This window comes from Neomonachus schauinslandi, chromosome 9, assembly GCF_002201575.2.
Source record: "Neomonachus schauinslandi chromosome 9, ASM220157v2, whole genome shotgun sequence".
Taxonomy (NCBI): domain Eukaryota; kingdom Metazoa; phylum Chordata; class Mammalia; order Carnivora; family Phocidae; genus Neomonachus; species Neomonachus schauinslandi.
In genome coordinates, this window is record NC_058411.1 from 35,129,104 (window position 1) to 35,154,182 (window position 25,079).

Sequence of the window (25,079 nt, forward strand, 5' to 3'; positions counted from 1 at the left end):
CCTGGCACCTCTCCGTTATACAGTAAACATTGGCTGAATGAATGAAGAAGTGAATAAAGTGTCTGAGTTCCTAACACCAAAATAGCAGTGCAATAGGAAGCATCTGACGCTGTGTGCCTCAGGAACCGCGAAAAATTATACCCTTGAGCCCACGCTGCTGGGCTCCTCTTTTTGTTGTTGTTCAGTCAGGTATTTAATAATTCAACAAGCCAACCCTGCCACGGTTTGGGCTCGGCCGAGCGGACATTTAGTCTGCTCCCAAGGCGCTGGCATCCCTCCTGGCTGGGCTGCTCTGAGTCTGCCCTCGCTGTGCCCGACCCCCCACACGCCCTCCCCAGGGATCCTCTGTGGCCGGAGGCCCAGCCCCACTGCCAGGTCAGCTCCTGCACCAGACTGCCTGCAGCCTCTTGCCACAAACTCTTCACTGAAGCCAACAGAACAAGAGTTCACCCCTCCTCCCCTCTTCTCTCCCTTTGTTTCTCTTTTCTGCCACTCTCCTCACTCTCACTTTACCTTCCACCCCTCCCCCACTCTTTCTGCCATCCTAGTTTTCGCCCTCTGTCCGGCATCTTGTTCAAGCCTCCCAGCCCTAACTGGACAGGTTACCAGCATCTAACTTACAGAGATGCGAAGAGGTACCTCTCCTGAGCTGGGACAGCATGGGCGAGAAGCCTGCTTTGGGCTGGTGCTGATTTAGAGTGGGGATGTCATGTCAGCTTCTCAGGTCTGAAGATGGAGAACCCCTGCCTGCCATTCTGGGGGTGAGAGATCCAGCATAACGCAATGGCTAGCCCCCAACCCAAGCCTCCCTTATCCCTAACCTCATGTGGATCACACATTCCCCTTGCCTTGCTCATCATTCTTCTCTGCCTACCAGGAGCTCCTTGAGGGCAGGCAGTTGGTTTTACTTTTATGAATTATCAGACCTAGCCCAAGCCTGCCACCAACAGGAGCTGAATAAATGTGCAATCGACTACAATACAGCTCTGGAGCGCTTACTGTATACCAGGCTCTGGGCCTTAGGGATGTAGAAGTGAACCAGACAAGACTTCACTAGGCTGGAGATACCTACACTCTTGCAGGAGAGATGGGCTTTCAACTCTTATGAATGTGAAGTGAGATCTTAATAAGAAATGCATATGCAGGGATGAGGGCACACACGGGGAGGCCTAACCTCGCCAAGGGGTCAGGAAAAGCTTTTCAGAGAAGCTCTGACTCCTACCAGACAAATAGGAGTTGGGTGGAGGGGGCTGGAGAGGGGAAGGGCAAGAGAGACCATTCTAGGCAGAGGGAATATTGGTTGGATGGGTAGACGGGTGACCCTGGCATTGAAATCCGAGCTCGCCGCTACAGCGGGAGAGCATTCTGTCAGGCACAGGAAACAGGTGGCTGAATGAGGGGTGCATAGCCATTGTGCTTAGAATGTGGTGGTGGAATTTATCTCTTCATTGTCCCAGTCACGGCACATGGACCCATGTCGCCCAAGGCTACAGCCTGATCACAAATGTTCCTAGGAAGGGAGTGGGATAGACACATCCACCTCCCCTGACAAGGAGAGACAGGGGACCCTGGAATTAAGAGAAAACCCTTCAGCCCGTTGCACATTGACACTGCCAACCTTGGGCACCTCACCCAAGACTCTTCTCCCCACTCAGATGAGCGGGAAGTTGTTCAGAAGAAGACCTTCACGAAATGGGTAAACTCGAACCTGGCTCGCGTGCCCTGCCGCATCACTGACCTCTACAAGGACCTGCGGGATGGGCGGATGCTCATCAAGCTGCTGGAGGTGCTCTCTGGAGAGATGCTGGTAAAAGCCCCTTTCCCCGAACCCTGTGGCTGGTGTTGTGCCCCCTCTTTAGAAAAGACATGACTGGGGATGTTTCCAGTTCTCATGGCCTTCAAGGTTTCTCCCTCTTCTTTTGGGAGGTTTCATTACTTACTGATGTGAGATGTCTGTGTGGCTTACTGAGTTCTCTGACCTCTTGTCAGAATGTATTGCCTCTTGGCCATTCCCACCTCTTCATGCTTCTCCCAGAAGCCATGCAGAGCTCTTGATTCCTCCACTGGGGGGCAAGGCATCTGTGACTGGCCTGCAGTGGACCCACCCTCAGCCTCCTCACGCAGGCTAAGATGGATTTTGTTACCCAGCTGGAGAAATTGACATCCTTCTTGGAACCAAGAGAAGAGCATGGAAGATATTTTCCTGTGTGTCTTATCACTCTTACAAGTGGAAATGTAGTATAGGCCTGCTCCATTGTGACCTACCTGGCAGTAATGTTGTCTCTGAGGGAGAACCAGATTAAGGTTCAAGTTTTGCTCAGTCACTTCCATCATAACCTTGGGTCTGTCAGTCAGGAACTTCTTTTCCTTGTTTCCCCCAAGTATAAAATGATACCTGTACCTGATGAGGTACTAAGATCCTCGGGGTTTGAATGAAAACGTACCACATTCTTCCATTGGCTTTTTCAACTCCAGGCTGCTGCCTCTTATAGAAGGAGTTACCACTGGGAACCCTTCACATGATGTGGTTACTTCTCGGTGGTGGTCCCCTTAAGTTTTGGCTGGAGCCATTCAGAGGTGGGGAGGGAGGAGGCTGGATGGTGGGATGGCCCCCGTTATCAATTCCCCAAACAAAAAGCCACTCTTACCACGGCAGTTAATAGTTCTTAGAACTGTGCCTGGCATGTAATAAGTGCTCAATTAACTATTTGTTGTGTCAGTGCTTTTGAACGGCATTTATTACCCCCTCAGAAGTCTTTGTTCCAACCCAGGAATAGTACCGAAGCAGCCCAATTACAGAGCTCTGGGTACCCAAGGAAAGGGGAGCATCTGAACTTTGCAGAAAGGATGGGATTGAAAAGTGTCAAGGAGTGAACCTGAGAGTTGGAGATTGGCCGGGAGGGTGGAGGGTGGATGCTGATGACAGGAGTTGATCCAGGCTGCAGTCACCTCTGGGGTGACTGTGAGGTCCCTCCATGCCCATGGGGCCAATGCCATCCCTCAGCCAAAGCCCACGAAGGGGAAGATGCGCATCCACTGCCTGGAGAATGTGGACAAGGCCCTACAGTTCCTCAAGGAGCAGCGTGTGCACCTGGAAAACATGGGCTCCCATGACATCGTGGATGGCAACCACCGCCTGGTCCTGGGCCTCATCTGGACCATCATCCTCCGCTTCCAGGTGGGTTCCTGGGGGAGCAGAGGGAGCCTCCCTGGGCCAGGAAGGCGAATGAAGTGTATTTGTGCACATTCTGGGAGGCTAGAAACCTGTCCTATGGGGCAGTGTTTATAGGAAGAAGTGACCATCCTCTGCACTAATTGCTGAAGCTCAGGGTGAGCTGTTCAGTCAACAGTAGTCTTTTGAGGGAGAAGATAGAAATTAGTAGCTGGGGTGAGGTCTGGCTGGGAGATCTGCTTTTGTCACTTTCCCCCAACGTGTAACTTTTTGGGTTTTTTAAAATCATTTGATTCAGAAGTTGCAAAAACAATACAGAAGATCTATATTAAGTTTTTCAATCAGAAACTTTTTTCTTCCCACCCTGAAATTCAAGGTCCGTTATTTGTAAAGGGAATTTAGAAAGTGCAAGGGAAGGAAAGCGGGGCCTTCCACCAGCTGGCTTGGGGACAGGAAGAATCTAGTCCCGGGATGCCTGGGTGGCTCAGTCAGTTGGGCGGCTGCCTTCGGCTCGGGCCATGATCCCAGGGTCCTGGGATCGAGCCCCATGTCGGGCTCTTCACTACATGGGGAGCCGCTTCTCCCTCTGCCTGCCTCTCCCCCGGCTTGTGCTCTCTCTCAGTCTCTCTCTCCCTTTCTCTCTGACAAATAAATAAAATCTTAAAAAAAAAGAAGAATCTAGTCCTGAGGTCAGGGAGGGCAAGGAGAAAGAAGATAGCACACAGCTCACAGATTGAAGATCTCATCCGAGGGGTGTTGGGGATCCAATTTCACTCTGTGGGTGTGTACAATGAAACAGTATTGACCACAGAATTGGGAAGAATGAAAAGAGGCGCTACTAATCAAAACAGAATACCTTTCAATACTCATGTTGTCCCTTGCAGGGCATTGTTCCTCAGAGGAGGATTTGGGGCATCTTGTTTATTCTCACTATCCCATTAGTTATCAAGTTAGGGCTGTCTCCTCTGACATGAGGAGGCCATCCCTGGCCCGTTATAGCTGACTAAGGCGGGGAAACAGGCCATGGGGACCCAGGGCCTTGCACTCTAGTTGTGTTGCAGGGCCGGCGAGGCAGATGGATGGCTAAGAAGGAAGAGAGAGGGAGGGAGCTTCCCAGGGAGAGCAGGAAGGCACGGAGCCAGATGCAAATCTCGTTTCTCCCTCTCTCGTTCCTGCACCCCTAGATTCAGGACATTGTCGTGCAAACTCAAGAAGGTCGTGAGACGCGCTCTGCCAAGGATGCGCTACTGTTGTGGTGTCAGATGAAGACAGCAGGGTATGTCCTGGGAACCCATTCGCTGCTCCGGTCCCCACTCCCCTCCTCCTTCCCTCACGTACTGCCACAGCCAAGGGACACACATGCCATCGCCCAGAACTATAGCAGCTTCGGCGTAACCAATGCAAAATGTATCCGGACCTGATTCTTGGAGGCCTGGAATTCGGGATTCCTTTCCAGAGTTGCCTGGGTCGGACCGTGGTGTCTGTTGGGTGTGCGAGTCTCTTGGGCCCACCTTATGGAGGAACCTGTTCATCTGTTGCTGAAGGGGCTCAAGAAGGGACAGATCCATTTCTCTCCTGTGTATTGGTCCTTCAGTTCATACACTTTTGGGGACCCCAAAATAATCTGTTTCTTAGGTCTTGATGTTTCTCTTGGATGCAGCTACCCCCAGGTCAATGTCACCAACTTCACCTCCAGCTGGAAGGACGGCCTGGCCTTTAACGCCCTGATACATAAGCACCGGTAAGCAGAATGGGGAGGGCTGAGGGCTGAGGGCAGAACCCCTGGGCTGTTGGGATACATCGCGCACAACGTGTAGGTCCCTGTTTAAGCCTTCTCTCACCCGCAGCTTCTCTGCCTCCCTGAAATTCCAGGCATGCCCTCTGCCCCTTCCCCACGTTCTGGTGCTCACCGCTGCCCCTCCCCTGCTTTCTGTCTCCTCCTTTCACTTCTGCCCAGCTGTCTGTCCAGTGTCTTTGCTTCGTGCTGGGGCTGCCCTGTAGGTGGGGGATGCTGCGGCCACCGCCTTTTAGCAGTCTGGCCTTGTCCCCAGGCCTGACCTGATCGACTTTGATAAGCTGAAGGACTCGAACGCGCGGCACAACCTAGAGCATGCATTCAAGGTAGCTGAGCGTCAGCTGGGCATCATCCCGCTCCTCGACCCCGAAGGTGAGCTGCACCTGCTCCAGCCCTTCGCTGCTGTGAGGGAGGTAGCGTTCCTGCCGGAGGGAGCCCCAGACTGACAGGACACTGAGAGGAGTCTAGGCCCAGTGCCAGGCCAGTCGTGGACACAGCGAGGGGCCAGTGGCCGGGCCAGCGCTCTGCTCTGGGCCTGCTCTTCAGATCCAAGACGGTTCCTGACCCTCACCCATTTGTAGTCTCTGGATCCTTCTTTTTCACTCCTTTCACTCCCTTTGTGGTCCAAATATGGATTTCATCCTCTTGCGAAAATTGCACTCTTTCATTCTCACCCCTCTGGTTGTCTCTTGGTGCCTGGAGTTGAATTTCGTGCTGGAGGAACAGGGAGATAAACCCTCTGAGCCTGACAGTTCCAGCTTCCAGCTGGGTCCTGAGCATGCACTCTTTCCCCTTGCAGATGTCTTCACGGAAAACCCTGATGAGAAATCCATCATTACCTATGTGGTGGCATTTTACCACTACTTCTCCAAGATGAAGGTGCTCGCGGTGGAGGGCAAGCGCGTGGGCAAGGTACAGAGCTCTTTCACAGAGTGTCACCTCATTTCCCTGTTCGCCACACTGCGATGCTCCTTTTCCATCCTGAGAGCTCTGAGTCTGGGCCCCAGTTGCAGGTGGGGGAGACAGATCACCCCCCACCAACTTCCTCTGAAGCCAAGCACTGCCGCGTTAATGGTTCCCAAGCTCAATTCCAAAACAAGTTGATGGTCTGTCCTGACCAGTGTCCTCGCCCCTGTTCCCCATCTCATGAACATTTCCACGGGATATGATGGGCTTTTATGTGTTGGTCTGTTGTGGTTCTGGGCCTCTTCACTCTGTGGTGGATCAGGAACCCATCCCACTGTACAGACCCTCCTGCCGGATGCCTTTCCCCTGCTGGTCCACAGCTCCCCAAGTAGAGACCATTTCTCATTCGTCCTTGTGTGCCTGGTGGTTAGCAAAGGCAGTGCCTAGAAGCCCTGGATTCCTAATAATGCATTTTAAAATAAACAAGACCTCGGCCCTTCTAGCGGCTGATGTCCTGGCACAACAAGCTTACCAGTGTTTATAGGCTTAGGGGGAGGGTGGAGCTGCCCCTGCACCCTAGCAGAGCTAGCTCCCTGCTAATGTCGCCAGTCCACTTCCAGTCCACTCCTCCTGCCTTAGCACTGCTTTTGGGCTCAGGGAACAAACCCACCATGGGACACTCCAGGGCTGGAGAGGGGGACCGCCTTCCCTGTGGTCCCCACCGGGGGCCTCGTTGGTGTCATTGCTCTTCTGATAAGGACAAGTAATGAAGTGATTCCCTAGGTCATTGACCACGCCATTGAGACCGAGAAGATGATTGAGAAGTACAGTGGGCTGGCCTCAGAGCTGCTCACCTGGATCGAGCAGACCGTCGCCGTCCTGAACAGCCGCAGGTTTGCCAACTCCCTGGCAGGCGTCCAGCAGCAGCTACAGGCCTTCAGCACCTACCGCACCGTGGAGAAGCCCCCTAAGTAAGGGCCTGGGCTCTGGGAGGCTGGGCATCTGTGGCTGGGACACTGACTGCCAAAGGTAGAGCCAGGCGCTGGGCCTTGAGAAGTACCTCCAGGAGGTATAATAACCTAGAGGCCAGAGAGCTTCACATCTGTCATCTCCTTCACCCCCACCTTGCGTTCCTGCTCCCAAGCCACCAGCCTGCAGGAAAGGGGCATTGATGAGTAACCAGAGAAAGTACTGGAAAGTTTCTCTCTCCTCTGTGCACTGAGTCGTGCGTTTGTCGTCTGGTAATGACCTCTGTATTCTCAGCCCCAGAGCTCTCTGTATGGGGTCTTGTTGATCATCAGGTACATCCTGTTTCTCTCCCATCTGTCGCTGCTCATCAGCAGAGCATCTGGGGACCTCTCAGGACCTCTGCTTCACCCAGTGTGTGCAGGCTCTGTGCACATGCGCGAACACATCTGCACGGCCACACCCATGTGTGTGCATGCGCATACAGACACACCCACAGAAACGTGCACGCTTGGACGCACAAAGAGAGGGCGCATTCCGGCTCACCTGCCCTTAGCTTGTCCAGCTCTTCGGAAACAGATCTCTGGCTCATTGGTGGTACCCTCAGCCTTGTTCCTCCCCTTCACCTCCCACACTCTTCATTCATGACTCTCAAACAGGGAAAGGTGAGACACAGAGTCTAGAATGTACTATAAACAAGTATCGCATTTCTGGCCTGACACTAACCCACTTTTAAAGTCCTAAATTCAGTACAGATAACCTCCCCTGGGCTTTTCTCAAGCCGAGCACCACAGGGGTGCTATCTCTTGGCCGAGTGGATGGTGCTCTGGGCCCCAGCCGTCTTTAAACAACTGTGAGTGGTCAGCTCTGTCAGGCTGGCCTCAGGGTGGGGACCTGGTTGACAGCCCATCTTTGGCTGCTACGTGGAGGATGAAGAAGTAGGTAGATACCGGTGTCCATGAGGAAATGTAAAAGTATGCAGTTCCCTTAGCTGAGCCCCCGGGCTCTAGATGGTCACCCTGCTGCCAGTTCTCATCTACACCTGCTCTCTTTCTGGAGCACAGTCTTTCCTCTCCCCGCAGAAGCAGCGGCCCTTTAGGACTTGTCTGGAGGGCTGGCTCATTAGTACTCAGGTGAAGGTTGCTTTCAGTACAATACGTTCCTATGTGAATAATGCTACTTCTAAGGTGTTCGTGGCTCGTCAATAAAAAACTGACAAAAGAGCTAGTCAGAGCCTTCGTCATTCGCAGAACAGGGAAGAGCTTTCTTTGTGTCTACTGGTAAAACTCTTGGTATCTGCAGGAATTACTAGAATGCTCCAGTTAGCCATTCCCCTGTGGAAGCAGATGATAAGCAAACACTGTGGTGGCTGTTGTGTTTTTTCTGGTTTGTATTTTAAAGACTCACCCCTAGTAGATCACAGTTGGTGAGTATGATAGATGTTTTAACAGGTAAGTTGACCCAGATATCCTCTTTACCTTTTGTTTTTAAGGAGAATATGTTTCACTATCCAAGCTCCAAATGCCAGGCTTCCATGTTGACTTAAGCAAAAAAATTGGCCATGGAGACCTCGACACTAATCTCCCTACCTCTGCTTTCACAACAGGTTCCAGGAGAAGGGGAATCTGGAAGTCCTACTTTTTACCATCCAGTCCCGGATGAGAGCCAACAATCAGAAAGTGTATACCCCTCACGACGGGAAGCTGGTGTCTGACATCAACCGGGTACCGCAGTGTTTTCCATTATACATAGCGAGCGGGTTGGCTGAGTTTCTGACAAGGGGGCAGAAAATGGTTACTGGACAGGGTTAAACCAAGCCACTTGCTGTTGTGGTATTAACTAACTACACATGCTGGCTATTTGGGGGTACCCTCTGAACCTAGTTCTGAGAGGTCTGACACCAGCCACTGCCCATTAGCTCAGCCCCTTGCTCAGATGCCCAGAGTCCATTTTGGGGCCAGTTTTATAGCTTAGTCTCTATACATTCTTGAGTTTTTCTGACTATGGAATGAATATTAACTGCTTGTGACAGAAGGGAAATGCCTTCCGATATTTGAGAGATTTGGAGGCTTAGCACCACTTGGACGTTCTAGCAGAATGAAAGTAGCCATTGAGTCAGTGAGAACGTACTGAACACCCACAGAGACAAGTAACATTAGGCCAAGAGTCTAAGGCAGGTTTAGGGGAGGCGGGAACTGGGGGGTCAGGACCAGTGCTCCCCAAATCTTTGGTAGCCAAAAGATTTACTGAACTTTAGGCTCTGCCTAGATTCCTGAAATCACTCAGTGTTGGGTGAAAGAGACGGAGCCCCCAAATCCAGGTGTTCCCCTGTGCCCCAAGAATTCCCCTCTATCCCCCACACAGGCTTGGGAAAGCCTGGAGGAGGCTGAGTATCAGCGGGAGCTGGCCCTGAGAAACGAGCTCATTCGGCAAGAGAAGCTGGAACAGGTAGCCCGGCGCTTTGACCGAAAGGCCGCCATGAGAGAGACGTGGCTCAATGAAAACCAGCGCCTCGTGGCTCAGGTAGTGGGAGACACCCTGGGCATGGCAGGAGGCAGAAGCCTTCCAGAGCCGCCAGCAGGCAACTGGGCTGCAGACTCAGCTGGCCTTTCGGTGGCAGCAGGATAAGCCTCTCCACAGGCCTTGCAGCCCTGCTCCCCAGGACTGGGTAGATTCGGATTCACATTTGAGGAAGAACTCTCCGTGGACTCTGGCCTCTAGGGCGTCAGATTTCACTAGCTAAAAATTGACCCGAGGGCTGATGCTCCATAAGAGCATCTGTTGCTTCCCACTTAGAGTTTGGACTCAAATGTCCAGGCGGGGCGAAGCCAGTGTTCTGCGAGGATTGGAGAGTGTGCGTGCAGACTCGAAGGCGTGGGGGTGAGCTGTCTGTTTACAGCTGCAGGGCTCCTGAGTTAGGAGCAGCGCCTTCCCGCCCACAGTCGGGCACGTCCCTCCCAGGCAGGGTGGCGGGCACCAGCAGGCCGTGGAAGGGCACAGGGAATAACATTATGAGCTGCTTTTAAAGGTTCTTGGAAGACATTTGGTCTTTGGAACTTGGCTCTGATAAGATCGGCTGAAAAAGGCAGCAGACCGGGCTCCTTGGGACTGGGCTTTCCCAGCGAGCGGTGGTTCTGAAGGGACCGCCGTTTCTCTGTGTTTGAGGGGACTAGCCAGGGCGGCCCAACTAAGTCGCCCGCTTTTCTCCCTGGGGGCCAGGATAACTTTGGGTTTGACCTGGCAGCCGTGGAGGCCGCCAAAAAGAAGCACGAGGCCATCGAGACCGACACAGCCGCTTATGAGGAGCGGGTGAAGGCCCTGGAGGACCTGGCCCAGGAGCTGGAACAGGAGAATTACCATGACCAGAAGCGCATCACTGCCCGCAAGGACAACATCCTGCGCCTATGGAGCTACCTGCAGGAGCTGCTGAGGTCCCGGCGCCAGAGGCTCGAGATGACCCTGGCCCTGCAGAAACTCTTCCAGGACATGCTGCACAGCATCGACTGGATGGACGAGATCAAGGTGGGCCCTTGGAGGCTGCCCATCCCCCGCGCCCCCCCCCCCCGGCCCGCCTTGGTGCGGGCGGTGCCATTAGCTCTGCTTCCTTAGATGCCTCCCAGCCAAGCACGACCCTGAGCCAGAATGGAGAAACTGAGGCAGTACGGTGCCTGGCTGCTCCCCCTGCCTGGTTCCCTCTGCTCCAGACAAGTCACCAGCCCGGGTCCTCTGTATTTCGGGTGATCAAGACATCTTAGGTTCACGGTAGCACAGATGCCAACTACAGGACCTAGAAATGATAGACAGGAATCAGGAACCGGGAAAATCAGGCTCTGAGTAATCACAGTTTGAGTCTGGTTAGAATCCAGACCTCCTTGGGCGCCTGGGTGGCTCAGTTGGTTAAGCGACTGCCTTCGGTTCAGGTCATGATCCTGGAGTCCCAGGATCGAGTCCCGCATCGGGCTCCCTGCTCAGCAGCGGGTCTGCTTCTCTCTCTGACCCTCCTCTCTCTCATGCTCTCTCTCTCTCTCTCAATAAATAAATAAAAATCTTTAAAAAAAAAAAAGAATCCAGACCTCCCAGCATAGGGGCAACCAAGAAGTCGGAATCTCCTCTCCCTCTACGTCTCATCAAGGATGCCCAGCAGACCGGCCACAGAGCTTTCTAAAAATGCACATGCCCAGGCCCCAAACCTTGAGACAGATGCAGGAGATCGAGTGTGAGGCTTGAGCTTCTGAAAAACGTTCCATGCCTGACTCTGAAAAGCACTCCCAGTAGGAAGTCCTGCCCTATAGCTCCCGTGCTGAGCAGTGCCCATTTCCAGCTGCATCTGACTTCCTGGCCCAGATACAATGGACACTCCCTTCGGAAGGGTCTCTTCTCCTCGCAGGTATGTCTTCAGCTCTCCTCGTCCGCTCTACCTGGTCTTTCCTCTTTGCCAGGCTCACCTCTTATCTGCCGAGTTCGGGAAGCACTTGTTGGAGGTCGAGGACTTGCTACAGAAGCACAAGCTGATGGAAGCTGACATCGCCATCCAAGGGGACAAAGTGAAGACCATCACTGCAGCCACGCTGCAGTTCACTGAGGAGAAAGGTGAGGCCGCAGCTGTCTCTCCAGCCTCTGGCTCAGCGTTCTAGCACCCCAGCTTGGATAAGTCTCCTAGCTTTAGAATTCCGCTTCTTCCCTCCACTGATGGTGCCAGAAAGAACCTTGAAGGATAGTAGAATTCTCCAGAGAGCAGGCAGCTGCTTGGGTGATCTATACTCAGAAGGTGTTTATAAGCACCAATAACGCATCATCTGCCTTTCATTTACTCTGCTTGTTCAAGATACAACAGAGACAATTTAGGTTTCTAGCTTTGGGTCTTTTTTAAAAAAATAAAATTTTATTTAAGTAATCTCTACACCCAGTGTGGGGCTCAAACTCATGACCTGGAGATCAAGAGTCCCACACTCTTGCAATTGAGCCAGCCAGGCGCCCCTCTAGCTTTGGGTCTTAAATAAAAGACCCTGTTGCCTCCTTGAAGAGTCATCTTGAAATTTGTATCTGGGCCTTTTTATTTTATTTTATTTTATTTTTTATTTTTAAGATTAATTTATTTATTTGAGAGAGAGAGGAGGGACAGAGGGAGAGGGAAAGAGTTTTAAGCAGACTTTGTGTGAAGCACATAGCCCGACATGGGGCTCAATCTCACGACCCTGAGCTGAAACCAAGAGTCGGACGCTTAACCAGCTGTGCCATCGAGGTGCCCTGGTGTCTGGGCCTTTTAAAAAAAATAATTTCTTGTTGTGCATTTCTCCTGAGAGCTGACCCAACTTATTCATGAAGTGTTAGTGGTAACGAATTATAAAGAACCTGACCTGCCCTCTGAGCAACTGCCCCCCCCCCCATATGCAACCGCAAAGCCCCCATAGGATGGCAGGTTCTAGATCATGTGGTTTTAGCCTGGCAACTGACCTGAAGCTTGCCCACAAGCAAAGCCCTTACCTCTTTTGTCTTCCCTTCTTTCATTCCTCCCAGGATACCAGCCTTGTGACCCCCAGGTTATCCAGGACCGGGTCAGCCACCTGGAGCAGTGCTTTGAGGAGCTGAGCAACATGGCAGCTGGGCGGAAGGCCCAGCTAGAGCAGTCTAAGCGGCTCTGGAAGTTCTTCTGGGAGATGGATGAGGCCGAGAGCTGGATCAAGGAGAAGGAGCAGATCTACTCTTCCCTGGACTATGGCAAAGACCTGACGAGCGTGCTCATCTTACAGCGCAAGCACAAGGCCTTTGAGGATGAGCTCCGAGGGCTGGACACCCACCTGGAGCAGATCTTCCAGGAGGCAGAGGGCATGGTGGCACGTAAGCAGTTTGGGCACCCGCAGATTGAGGCCCGAATCAAGGAGGTGTCCGCCCAGTGGGACCAGCTGAAGGAGCTGGCTGCCTTTCGCAAGAAGAACCTCCAGGACGCTGAGAACTTCTTCCAGTTCCAGGGTGACGCTGATGACCTGAAGGCCTGGCTGCAAGATGCCCACCGGCTGCTCTCAGGCGAAGACGTGGGGCAGGATGAGGGGGCCACGCGGGCCCTGGGGAAGAAGCACAAGGACTTCCTGGCGGAGCTGGAGGAGAGCCGCGGGGTGATGGAGCATCTGGAACAGCAGGCCCAGGGCTTCCCCCAAGAGTTTCGGGATTCCCCAGATGTGACCAACCGGCTGCAGGCCCTCCGGGAGCTCTACCAGCAGGTGGTGGCCCAGGCAGACCTGCGTCGGCAGAGGCTACAGGACGCCCTGGACCTGTACACGGTGTTTGGGGAGACGGACGCCTGTGAGCTGTGGATGGGGGAGAAGGAGAAGTGGCTAGCCCAGATGGAGATCCCAGACACACTGGAGGACCTGGAGGTGGCACAGCACAGGTCAGAGCCTGACTTTGTCTTCCTCCCCTCCCTCCGCTATGGCCTGCACTCCATCCCCGCCGAGGGGGGATCCACCTCTAGATCAGCAAGGTTCTCTTTGAGAGGTGATGGGATGCCCTTTATGGCTAAGGCCATGCACCAGAGCCATGGGTTTCAATCAGGCTCTGTGACTTTGGGTCCTTTACCCCGTGGGGCCTTCCTTAAAATAAGTAGGGGACCTTTCTAGTCCAGTTATTCAATTCCTTTTCAGCCATAGCAGTCTTTGTTCAAATGAATTGTAGACAGAACCCCTAACATAGAACACAGAGGAAAGCAGAACCATTTAGTGAAGTAGGAGGTGAGAAGTCAGAACCCCACCAGCTCTCGCTTTCCATGGCAGCCCCTCAGCCACAGAACCCCGAAGGACCCTAGGGACCAGTTTGCAAAGCCCTGGGCTACAAGGCCTGCTCTTTTCCAGTACTCTGATTGTGTCCATGCTGTGGCATGGGGGAGCGTGCACCCCATTCACGTGGCCCTCTTAAGTACAGAACTAGAGAGTTGAGGAGCATGAGAGGACACTCCCTAGAGCATGCTGAGGTGGGCCCAGGCTGCCGGAGGGAAGGGTCCACTTTCAGAACTATACCCTGGCCCCTGGCAGCGTCCTCTTCTCCTACCCAGGGACAGAGCACCTGGCTGGGGAGGGGATCCTTCAGGGCAGGGTCAAGGCAGCGGAATTAGGGCCCAAGGGCAGCAGCTGTGGCTGTGGAGGTATGGCGGGTGTTCTCTGAGGTGATCAACACCCCCCTCTCCCCAGACACACCTCTTCGTTCCCTTGTACCTTTCCATTGAGCCAGTGGCCCATGGAGTAAGCAACCAGCCCTTTACTAGCCTGGTCCAAGAAATGCTAAACCATGAAATTGGACCCATGAACCAGAAAATAGGGTATGTCAGCGTATCTTTTTCCTTTCCGCCCCCTTCCCTAGTCAAATGTATTCTGGAGATGGAAGGAGAAAGCAAGAGCTCCACATTCCAGAGACTGGGTGGTAGGCAAAGTGCCCATGCTTCCTCCCCAGTCATCTTCTCTGTCCATATCAGGTTTGACATCCTGGACCAGGAGATGAAGACCTTGATGACGCAGATTGACGGCGTGAACCTCGCTGCCAATAGCCTGGTAGACAGCGGCCACCCTCGCAGTGGGGAAGTGAAACAGTACCAGGACCACCTGAATGACAGGTGGGGCGTGGGTAGGGCTGGGGGCTGAGGGCGCCTTCTCTCGACAACTGACAACTCCTGGGGTGTGACCCCTACGTCAGGACGCCTGCTGTGCACTGCCAGTTTGTCCCCTCCGAGCTCCTGTCTTTCTCAACCTGTCTCCTTCTGACTCTGGAGCGCTAGCAGCAAGGTGGAAGGCCCTGCATGGTGAACAGAGTGGTGAATGCTGTCGGGCTTGGGGGGCATCTCCTGGGGGATGGAGGAGCTGCTCTGAGTGCACGCATAGTTAGAATCAGGCCGTGTGCTACTCAGGCCACATTTCCCCAGACATTCGTAGGCTGGAAAAATTGCTTTCTGAGAGCTCTTAAGTACTGTCCATAAAAGAAAGCTCCAGCCTGTGCCAAAATGCAGCATCGATAATGAGGCTGGCTTGAATGCAGAGGAGAATTAGCAGGAAGCCTTGAGCACACTTTGTGGCTGGAACAAAAAACAGGCCCTGAGGAGCCTTTGGAGAGGGGGTGCTTTCAGTCTGAGGTGTAATTGCCATGAGTTCCCCAAGGATCTCTGAGGACAGCACACACTTCTGTGTTCCTGTTTGTTACCCGGGGCCCCGTGCACACAATACCACGTGTTCACCAGCTCCCCGCTGCCCCAGCTCCTTTCCCCATACTTGTGTCTGAGCCTTGCTCTGCCTGAAGCAATCTGGGAGGTGGAGTTAGGCAAGACCCCATTGTGTGGGGGGAAGAAAGGGGGGTCAGCACAGTAGAGACTCTGATGGGGGCCCAGCAGGAGGCAGGAGGGTGATAAGGATACTTCAGAGCCACTAGAACGGGGCTGATGATCTCAGCATCCAGAGATGGGTACTGTAGTTCAGAAGATTCCTCTGTAATCTGAGGTTTATGCAGAAGGGGAAGATGTCTCTTTGTTCTTCTTTAGGCTTGGAGGTAATGGGGGGGGGAGTATGTTGTGTGTGTGTGAGTGTGCATGTGAGTGTGTGCATGTGCAAGGCAGGAGAAACTTGTTAGCTATCTATCTGTTGCCTTAATGAGCTATAGTCAGAGAACGATCTTTACAGATCCCTAAGCTTTGTACCATCCTAAGTGAAATACATCAAGGCACTTGCCATCCTTCGGTGAGAGAGAACCGGGGCCATGAAACGCTAAGATGGTTTTCTTGAGAGTTGAAACGTACCTGAGAAGTCATCGAGTCCAGCCAAATACCCCCAGACTGCTGTGTCTCATACAAACACTTCCAGGGGTGGGGAGCTCACCTGTTCACGGTGCAGCCCATCCCATACAGAGGCAACTCCTTTTGGTTAAAAGGTTTGACCTCCTATTGAATGGAAATCTCCCTCCTTGCAATTTGTACACATTGGTTCCGGCCCTGCCCTTTAGAGAGAACAAAACTGATTCTGATTCTTCCTCCATGTGATAGCTCTTCAAATATTTTTTAGAACAACAGTCATTCTTCACCTTTGCCCGAAGTCCTGCCTCCGAGCCTCCACTGTTCTGTCCACCAGACCCCTCCTTTGGTCCATTCAGGTTCCTCTTTCTCCCTGTGTCCAAGATGAAAAACTTTCTTTCCCTCCTTTGTACTGGTTTAGAGCTTTACATTCTACCTTGTATTATAATGACTTCTATCCTGAAGAACTTTCCTACTAGACTATAAGCAAATGAAGAGTAATATCTTTATCTACTGCCCACAGTGCTTTGAGCATCAAGCACATAATTGTCTGAGCTTTCCTCTGTTTGGAATATTCTTTTCTTAGATAGCCACATGCCTCCTTCTTTACATTATTAAGATCTCAGCTCACATGTCAGCTTATTGGAGCAGTCTTCACTGAGCCGGTTGAAAACATCACTGCCTCCTTCCCACCCAGCCACTGTGCCCCTATCTTGTTACCTTGCTTTATTTTTTTCATTGCACTTGTCACCACTTGGATGAATTATGGACTTATTTATTTGTCTCTACCCACTCAAATGAGAGCAAGCACTTTGCTTTGTTTGTTGCTACCTCCCTAGAGCCTAGAACAGTGCGTGGCACAAGGCACATGATGGTTGCATGATAAATGCTTAGTGAATGAGTGAACAGGGACAAGACTGAAATATCTTCTGCCAAGCTTGGCACATACGAGTCATTCAAACACTTACTGAATAAGTGATTACCTTCCACAGTATGCATTCCAGTTGACCAACATTTTTTTTTATTATGTTATGTTAATCACCATACATTACATCATTAGTTTCTGATGTAGTGTTCCATGATTCATTGTTTGCGTATAACACCCAGTGCTCCATGCAGAACATGCCCTCTTTAATTCCCATCACCAGGCTAACCCATCCTCCCACCCCCTTCCCCTCTAGAACCCTCAGACCAACATTTTTTTTTTTTCAATAATCTTGGGCCCAGGACCAAACCTGAGGTTCTGACATGGCCTGGTCAGGGCTGACTGGAGTGGTTCTATCAACTTCTTTTATCTTGGAGACAGTGCAGCAGGGGGAACCAGACTTAATTCCCAGTCCGTCCTCTCTGTAGCCTTTGCTGGTGGCTGCAGTGAGGCCACACCAGGAAAGACCTAGAAGGGTGAGATACTCAGGGCCCCATCCTTAAATAGATCACTACAGTGGCAGAGAGGTGCTCATTGAGATCCCGCTCCGATGGCCGCCACGAGACCTGCCCCCATCACCCTTGTCACCCTCACAGCTCCCTTCATCCTCTCTGCCTGGTGTGTGCTGTATACATAGCACTTTATACTACAGTTAGTTTGTGAGCTTGTCTTAATTTCTCTCTAAATCATACACTCCATAATGCAAAGTCTAGCTATGACTACATCCTCCCAACAGCTAACATAATGCTTATACCTTGTGGGTGTTCAGGAAAGAATGGCTCAGCAAATGAGCGGTCAGCACACTCTTAGGTGCTTACATGTTACTTACATATTACATGTCACTCGGAATGAGTCAGCTTGGGTCCATGGAAAGGGTCCCTGGTGGTCTCGGCCCAGGCTGAGGTACAGCTCTTTAGAAGAGGCTGATTGGAAGCTGCCGACCAACCCCAGACCCCAGAGCATGTGCCAGACCTTTGCATATTTCCCATTTCCATGCCAGCACTGCATCTGAAGGTTAAGGTTATGCTATCCATTTCAGTTATAACCCCAGCTTCTCCCTTCCCCCTCCTCCTCCTCCTTCATAAGGCCTCTTTCCCTTTAGAGCCAAGGTGACATTTTTAGGCCTTGGGTACTTTGAACATGGTCTTGGGCATTTGTATGGTTCTTCTAGGGCCACTGGGACCCTATGTCCTGATACTGTCTTTAAGTCGATAAATGTAAGCTTTCTAATTATTTTCAGCATTTCAAAAAATCTGGGCAAGTTTTATGTTTGTCCAAAATTTGACTACATACAGAGCCAAGCTAAGAGTCATTTTGGTGTCTTTACTTATGGTTGGAATCACATCACTGCTCGCCCCCGGCTGATGGAAAGATCTGATTGGCAGTTTATATTGTCTTGGGTAAAATTGGATAAATGAATTTTACTCATCACAGTGTGTTGGGTAGACGATTTTTTTAGGGTGCAAGATCTATGGGGAGAGACTCTGGTGGGAATCTGTGTAGGGAGGCCCTGTGGGAAGTGTTACGAAAGAGGGTGTCTCCGTGTCCCCCTTGGCAGGTGGCAGGCATTCCAGACCATAGTGTCAGACCGGCGGGAGGCAGTGAACGCAGCCCTCCGGGTGCGTAACTACTGCGTGGACTGTGAAGAGACTAGCAAGTGGATTGAGGACAAGATGCAGGTGGTGCAGGCCACTAAGGAACTGGGCCAGGACCTGGCGGGCATCATTGCCATCCAGCGGAAGCTGTCAGGGCTGGAGCGCGACGTGGCCGCCATCCGGGACCGGGTGGGTGCCCTGGAGCGTGAGTCACAGCAGCTGATGGCCTCACACCCCGAGCAGGGAGAGGACATCGGCCAGCGGCAGGCATGTGTGGAGAAGCTGTGGCAGGAGTTGCAGGAAGCCCTGCTGGAGCAGGAAGCCTCGCTGGGGGAAGCCAGCCAGCTCCAGGCCTTCCTGCAGAATATGGATGACTTCCAGGCCTGGCTGTCCATGGCCCAGAAGGCCGTGGCCTCCGAGGACATGCCTGAGTCCCTCCCGGAGGCCGAGCAGCTCCTACAGCAGCACGTGGCCATCAAAGACGACATTGACAGGCACCAAGAGATCTTCCAGAATGTCAAGGTATCCGGGGAGAATGTGATCCGTGATCAGACGGACCCCGAGTACCTGCTCCTGGGCCAGAGGCTGGAGGGCCTGGATGCTGGCTGGGATGCCCTGTGCCGGATGTGGGAGAGCCGCAACCACTCCCTTGCCCAGTGCCTCGGCTTCCGGGAGTTCCAGAGAGATGCCAAGCAAGCTGAAGCCATCCTCAGCAATCAGGTAGGGAGAGGCATACAGGGCTGGTGGGGGGTGGGGGTGGGGAGTTTGTCTCTTAGGGCAATAGCACTGGTGAATCCATGAATGTCCTCAGAGACCAAATTCTACCTTTTTTCAAATTTAAATAGTTAACATACAATGCAATATTGGTTTCAGGAGTAGAATTCAGTGACTCATCACTTACATACAACACCCAGTGCTCATCCAAGCGAGTGCCCTCTTTCATCCCCATCATCCATTTAGCCCATCCCCCATCCCCCTTCCTCCATCAACCCTCAGTTCTTATCGGTAAGAGTCTCTTATGGCTTATTTCCCTCTCTCCTTTTTTTCTTTCCCCCCTTCCCATACATTCATCTGTTTTCTTTCTTAAATTCCACATATGAGTGAGATCTTATGGTATTTGTCTTTCTCTGACTGACTTATTTTGCTTAGCATAATACCCTCTAGATCTATCCACAGTGTTACAAATGGCTAGATTTCATTGTTGTTGATGGCTGAGTAATATTCCATTGTGTGTGTGTGTGTGTGTGTGTGTGTGTGTGTGTGTGTATCACATCTTCTTTATCCATTCATCTGTCGATGGACATCTGGGTTCTTTCCATAGTTTGGCTATTGTGGACATTGCTGCTATAAACATTGGGGTGCATGTACCCCTTCAAACCTGTATTTTTGTATCCTTTGTGTAAATACCTAGTAATGCAATTGCTGGATCGTAGGGTAGTTCTATTTTTAACTTGGTGAGGAACCTCCAAACTGTTCTTCAGAGTGGCTGCACCAGCTTGCATTCCCACCAACAGTGTAGGAGGGTTCCCCTTTCTCCTCAAATTCTACATTTTGGGGACTCTCTCCAGCCATGAATTGGGGGGAAATCCTCTTTCTTCCTTATCACATGCCTTTTCCAGCCCTGTTTCCTAAACTATGCCTTGTTCTTGGGTCAGTTACAGCCTGGAAGGGTGAATTTTCCCCTGAGCCATTACCCTTCCATATGGCTTTAGGCTCACTGTTAATTGGGTGCCTCTGGGGTGGGGATGGGGGCAAGGCCTAGGGTGCCTCTTCCTTGTACAGCTCCAGGGAGCACCATTCATGCTGTAGCCCAGATGGCTGTACGGGGTGCTTGTGCTTGGCAGGTGCCCTCATTGCCTTCCCAGCTTGTCTTCATGCCTTGTCTGGAAACTTGCTTCAACAGGAATATACTCTGGCTCACTTGGAGCCCCCAGACTCCCTAGAAGCTGCAGAGGTTGGGATCCGGAAGTTTGAGGATTTCTTGGTGTCTATGGAGAACAACCAGGATAAGGTCTTGAGTCCTGTGGACTCTGGAAACAAGCTGATAGCTGAAGAAAACCTCTACTCAGACAAGATCCTGGAGAAGGTGCAGCTGATCAAGGACAGGTATTCTCTGCCCCCAAGGTCACGGGGCCAGACCCAGGTAGGGCTGGTGGTGGTGTTCAAGGTACCCGGGCGCAGCCCTGTGGTGATGACAGCTTCCGGCTTCCCTTCCAGGCACAGGAAAAACAAGGAGAAGGCTGAGGAAACTTCCGTCATTCTGAAAGACAACTTGGAGCTCCAGCACTTCCTCCAGAACTGCCAGGAGGTAAGGCTCCAGCAAGGCAGGACACTTTGCAGGAGGTTCCCTTCTAGGAGCAAAGTGCCCTAGAGGTCGAAAGTTCATCGGGGCAGGCCGGGGGAAACACCTGGCTGGCTCAGTCAGAGGAGTGTGCAGCTCTTGATCTCGGGATCATGGGTTTGAGCACCGCATTGGGTGTAGAGACTACTAAAAAAATAAGGGAGGGAAGGGGAAGGGAAAGGAAGGGAATGGAAGTCCACAGGGATCCTTTCTAAGTTGGGAGTCTGGAATTTCATGAGGGAAACTCTGGGTTTCTAGAGGTCATCCTCTAGAATCTTTGGTTCTATTATTTTTTTCCCCAAATCTATAAATTTTAATTTGCCTACTCCAGGGCAGGGTTTCTCAAAGAGTGGCCTGAGGGCTATCTATATAAAGAGTCCCCTAGGGCCCTGATCAAGGCTGGCTTCAAGGACAGCCCGCCTGTGCGTTCATCTAGGGCCCCATGCTTGGTTTAATGCTCTGTGGTTGCCATCTTGAAATTCTTAATAATTTTGAGCATTTCCATTTTACACTGGGCCCCTGCAAATTATGAAGCCAGTCCTGGCCCTTGTTAAATGCAAAGTCCTGGGCCCCACTCAGGCCCAGATGAATCAGAACCTCAAGGGGTGAGAGAGAGAGAGCAGCGTTTTCAACAAGCCTCCCAGTTGGAGAGCTGACTCAGAAGGCCCTTGCTCAGCCTGGGGTGAGTTGTGCAAGGAAGGTTTTTAACCTGCACTCCTGAGTCCCTCCGTGAGTGGTACTTCTGTGTGGAATGGTGCTTTCTCTGACTTCTTTCTCTCTCCCGTCCTCATACCCCTTTCCTCTCAGCCCAAACAACTTTGTTTTCATCTGCCTCTGCCCTTGGCACCATCCAGGCTTGGTATGCCGCCAGGTCATCTTGGAAACATTGGATGTTCATCAGAGTTCTTCCCTCATTGTTAATTACAGGTTCTGCCCTTGGCTTCTTCCTCAGATAACATTTTCTCTGTGTTTATTAATGATTTCTCACCTTACTGCCAAAGGGTGGATTTATCTATCCATCCAGTAAACACTCACTTCTTACAGTAGGCCAGGCCCTGTCCTAGGTCCTGGAAAAATGGAGAGAAGCATAAATATCCTTGGTGTCACACTGCATACACTCGGCTAGAGCGTATGAGAAGACACTCAGGGGCTGATATTTTAGCCCTGAAACAACATAGATGAAGTTGCTTGTGCTGAGAGTTAGGGACCCAGAGTTTTGGAGAGTAGTACTCTGCTGTATTCATACTTCCTCCCCTGGGCCGCCTTCTGCAGCCAGAGGTGGGCAGCAGGTCCTGCCCCGAGCCCCTGGCCAAAGAGGTCCACTCAGAGACTGTTGGACTCCCTCTTTCTGTCCACAGCTCACTCTCTGGATCAATGACAAGCTGCTAACATCTCAGGATGTCTCCTATGACGATGCAAGAAACCTGCAAAACAAGTGGGCAAAGCACCAGGCATTTATGGCAGACCTGGCTTCCCACCAGGGGTGGCTAGACAGCATTGATGCGGTAAGTGAGGCGAGTGGTGAGTGCCAGGGGCTCTCTGCTCAGATGTGCGTGCCTGAATGGGGCTTCACGCGGGGCATAGGCACCGTCTGAACCTTACTGGACAGTACAGAACCTGCAAGTGAAAAACTTCTCTAATTAGTAGTCCAGCCTTCAGAGCTCCTGATTTATCCAGTCCTGTCAGGCCTGGTCAGAAGTGGTGCGTCCTCTAGGGCACCTGAGTCTGGAGACAGTCCAGACCCTGAGGATACCTGAGGGAGTGCCTCAGCCTCTGCTGCCCCCAGGACACCAGTTATGTTCGTGTGCCTCCCATTATCCTCACCAGGGCCCCAGCACTGTCCTGCCCGAGGGCAGGGGGATATGGCAGATGAGCAGAGTGGTCCAGGGGACCATGGGCCCTCATCATTTGGATGGGCAAGACCCCCAGGGAGTGGTCATTCACACCCCTCATAGATGGGGGACCCTAAAAGGATGACCCCCTTATAACAGGCCTGCTCCAGGGCCCAAGTCAAAATGTAGCTGGCGTTCAATCCGGGAATCCCTTACCTTTGCTCCTCCCTGCTGTGGCTGTCCAGGAAGAAGCAGGCGTAGGGTCCACACGGGGCAACATCCATAGTGGTCGAAGGTGCAGACTCTGAACCAGACTGTCTGACTCCTCAACCTCCCTGGGCCTCCGTTTCTTCATCTGAAAAATGGGGATAATAACAGTACCTACCCAAGGGTATTGTGGACATTAAAGCACTTAGCATACATAGTACTTGGCACTTATGGGGCATCCAGTAAATATTGATTGTTATTAGCAACATATATTCCTAGGCCCAAGTCATATCATACTGTATCCACCTGAAAGGGTACATTTATGCAGGTGAAAACCCAGTAAGACAAACCCAGTAACGAAAAGATCTCACCAAAGGCTAGTGCACAGCCTCTGGGAAGACAGTTGAGAGAGTGGAGGCCCTTCCATGCTGGCTGTACCTGGATGGATCTTGAATCTTTTTTTTTTTTTAATTAAAAAATAATTTAACATCAGCTGATCCTGGCCTGCAAGAACTGCCCATACTACAGTCTCCCTGAGTCCTTTGCCCCAAACACACCCCTCCCTGTCCCACCTTCTCCTGCAAATAACTCTGAGGGTGCAGAGTCTTTCAGTGGAGCCTCACCTGAGTTCTAGGCAGATTCTGCGCCTCCGTGATCTCCCCTCGGTGAACCCCCGGCAACCCCATGGAGCAGGGCTGCTTCAAGGCTGCCGGGCCTCAGAGGTGAGCCCTCCTGCTTCCCCACGCAGGAAGGAAAGCAGCTGATGGAGGAGAAGACCCAGTATAGAGCCCTGGTGTCCCAGAGGCTGGAAGATTTGCACCGGCTCTGGGATGAGCTTCAGGCCACCACCCAGGAGAGGGCCCAGCACCTCTCAGCTGCCAGGAGCTCCTACCTGCGCTCACAGACCCACGCTGACCTCAACAAGTGGATCAGCGCTATGGAGGACCAGCTGCGGTCTGATGACCCGGGCAAGGACCTGACCAGCGTCAACCGGATGTTGGCTAAGCTGAAGGCACGTGAGTGGGTTGTAGACTGGGAATGTTGGACTAGGAGATCTGGGGGAGCAAATCTGAAACCTGAAAGTACTCCTTCTGTTCCTCTGAGCTGGGCTGGAGCAAAAATGTCTCCTGGTTCATAACCCGTCTCCTACTCCTTTGCAGTGGGTAAGAGAGGGATCCTGGGTTAAAAATAAAGCATGCACGAGAAGTATAGGACAGGCACTTACGGGAAGGATGAGTGGGGGCATCCAGGGAGACTTCTTGGGGGAGGCTGGGCCTTTAAGGATGGATAGGGTACGGATGATGAAGAGGACATGGGACTACCCAGGTGCCAAGGCTGTTACTAACAGACTCTGTCCCCTTGTGTCCCAGCGTGTGGAGGACCAAGTGAACGTGCGGAAAGAGGAGCTGGGGGAGCTGCTTGCCCAGGTGCCCTCACTGGGAGAGGAGGCAGGAGACACAGACATGAGCATCGAGAGGCGGTTCCTGGACCTCCTGGAGCCCCTGGAGAGGAGGAAGAAGCAGCTGGAATCATCCCGAGCCAAGCTGCAGATCAGCAGGGACTTAGAGGATGAGACAGTGAGTTGGCCGCAGACCTCACCCCCAGGGGCTGAGCCGGCAGCTGCCATCAGGATGACTGGCTGCCGCCCAGGGTGGTTCTTAGCACATATCTGGTCCTCTCACCTCCTGATCGCAGAGCTGTTGTGATGATTACATTAAATATGAAAGTGAAGCCAGTGCTTTTTGGACAGTAACTCAGTCACAGACTTTGGGACAGACAGACTTGGGTTCAAGATCCACCTATATTACCTTCCCCTTGTATGACCAGAAGCAAGTTATTTGGAACCTCAATTCAAAATATCTGTGTGTCCCCATCTGTAAAATGGGGACAGGAGAGAGCTCTGTCTGACCCAGGGTGAGTGCTTGGAAGAGGGTGGCCACGACTGTCACCAGCTGACCCCTGCCTTCTGGTCTCTATAGCTCTGGGTGGAAGAGAGGCTGCCGCTGGCCCAGTCAGCCGACTATGGCACGAATCTGCAAACTGTGCAGCTGTTAATGAAGAAGAATCAGGTGAGTCCTGCTTCACCTGGTTAGTCCCCCCACCTGCCCCCTCCCTGCCCCTGCCCTGCGCAGGGTGGAATGCCCACCCCTGACCTGCAGAAGGCCAGCACCAGCAGATTATTGTTCTTGTTGGTAGCTGTGGGGCCCCCAGATCCCGTAAAAAGAGCAGCTTTGGTGATGGCAGAGAGAATTCTGGGAAGTCCATGGCAGGGCCAGTGCTGGTAGGGGGGTGTCCAGATGCTTCGGGATTTGGAGCCATTCAGACCCATCGGAGCCTCGGTGAGTGCAGCACCCTGGCCTGGGATGTCATGTGCTTTATCGCTTCTGTATCCATGGCCTCCCTGAAAGGAAGCCCATTAGCTCCTGGTTTCTTTCCCAAGACTGATTTGCCCCTCTTCCAGGACTGAGCCTGGCTGGTTGGGTATCCTCAGGGCAAGTAGGCCCCATTTCTTCTGCCACATGAGGATACTCACGGGAAGCCACTAAACTTGGTCCCTGAGCCTATTGGAGCAACATCCA

At 52.3% G+C, this 25,079-nt stretch overlaps 1 protein-coding gene across 1 annotated transcript in view; it reads left to right on the forward strand.

Annotated features, from left to right (window-relative positions):
• Positions 1-25,079, forward strand: part of SPTB (spectrin beta, erythrocytic) — a 63,502-nt gene that overhangs the window by 15,220 nt on the left and 23,203 nt on the right. Inside the window, 20 exon segments of the mRNA XM_021701335.2 lie at positions 1,656-1,807; positions 3,005-3,178; positions 4,357-4,448; positions 4,833-4,913; positions 5,224-5,339; positions 5,767-5,879; positions 6,657-6,844; positions 8,446-8,563; positions 9,204-9,362; positions 10,059-10,361; positions 11,279-11,429; positions 12,357-13,227; positions 14,302-14,439; positions 18,084-18,840; positions 20,024-20,226; positions 20,338-20,428; positions 21,820-21,966; positions 23,249-23,512; positions 23,871-24,077; positions 24,480-24,569. Of these exon segments, the coding sequence (XP_021557010.1) occupies positions 1,656-1,807; positions 3,005-3,178; positions 4,357-4,448; positions 4,833-4,913; positions 5,224-5,339; positions 5,767-5,879; positions 6,657-6,844; positions 8,446-8,563; positions 9,204-9,362; positions 10,059-10,361; positions 11,279-11,429; positions 12,357-13,227; positions 14,302-14,439; positions 18,084-18,840; positions 20,024-20,226; positions 20,338-20,428; positions 21,820-21,966; positions 23,249-23,512; positions 23,871-24,077; positions 24,480-24,569 (4,415 nt within the window).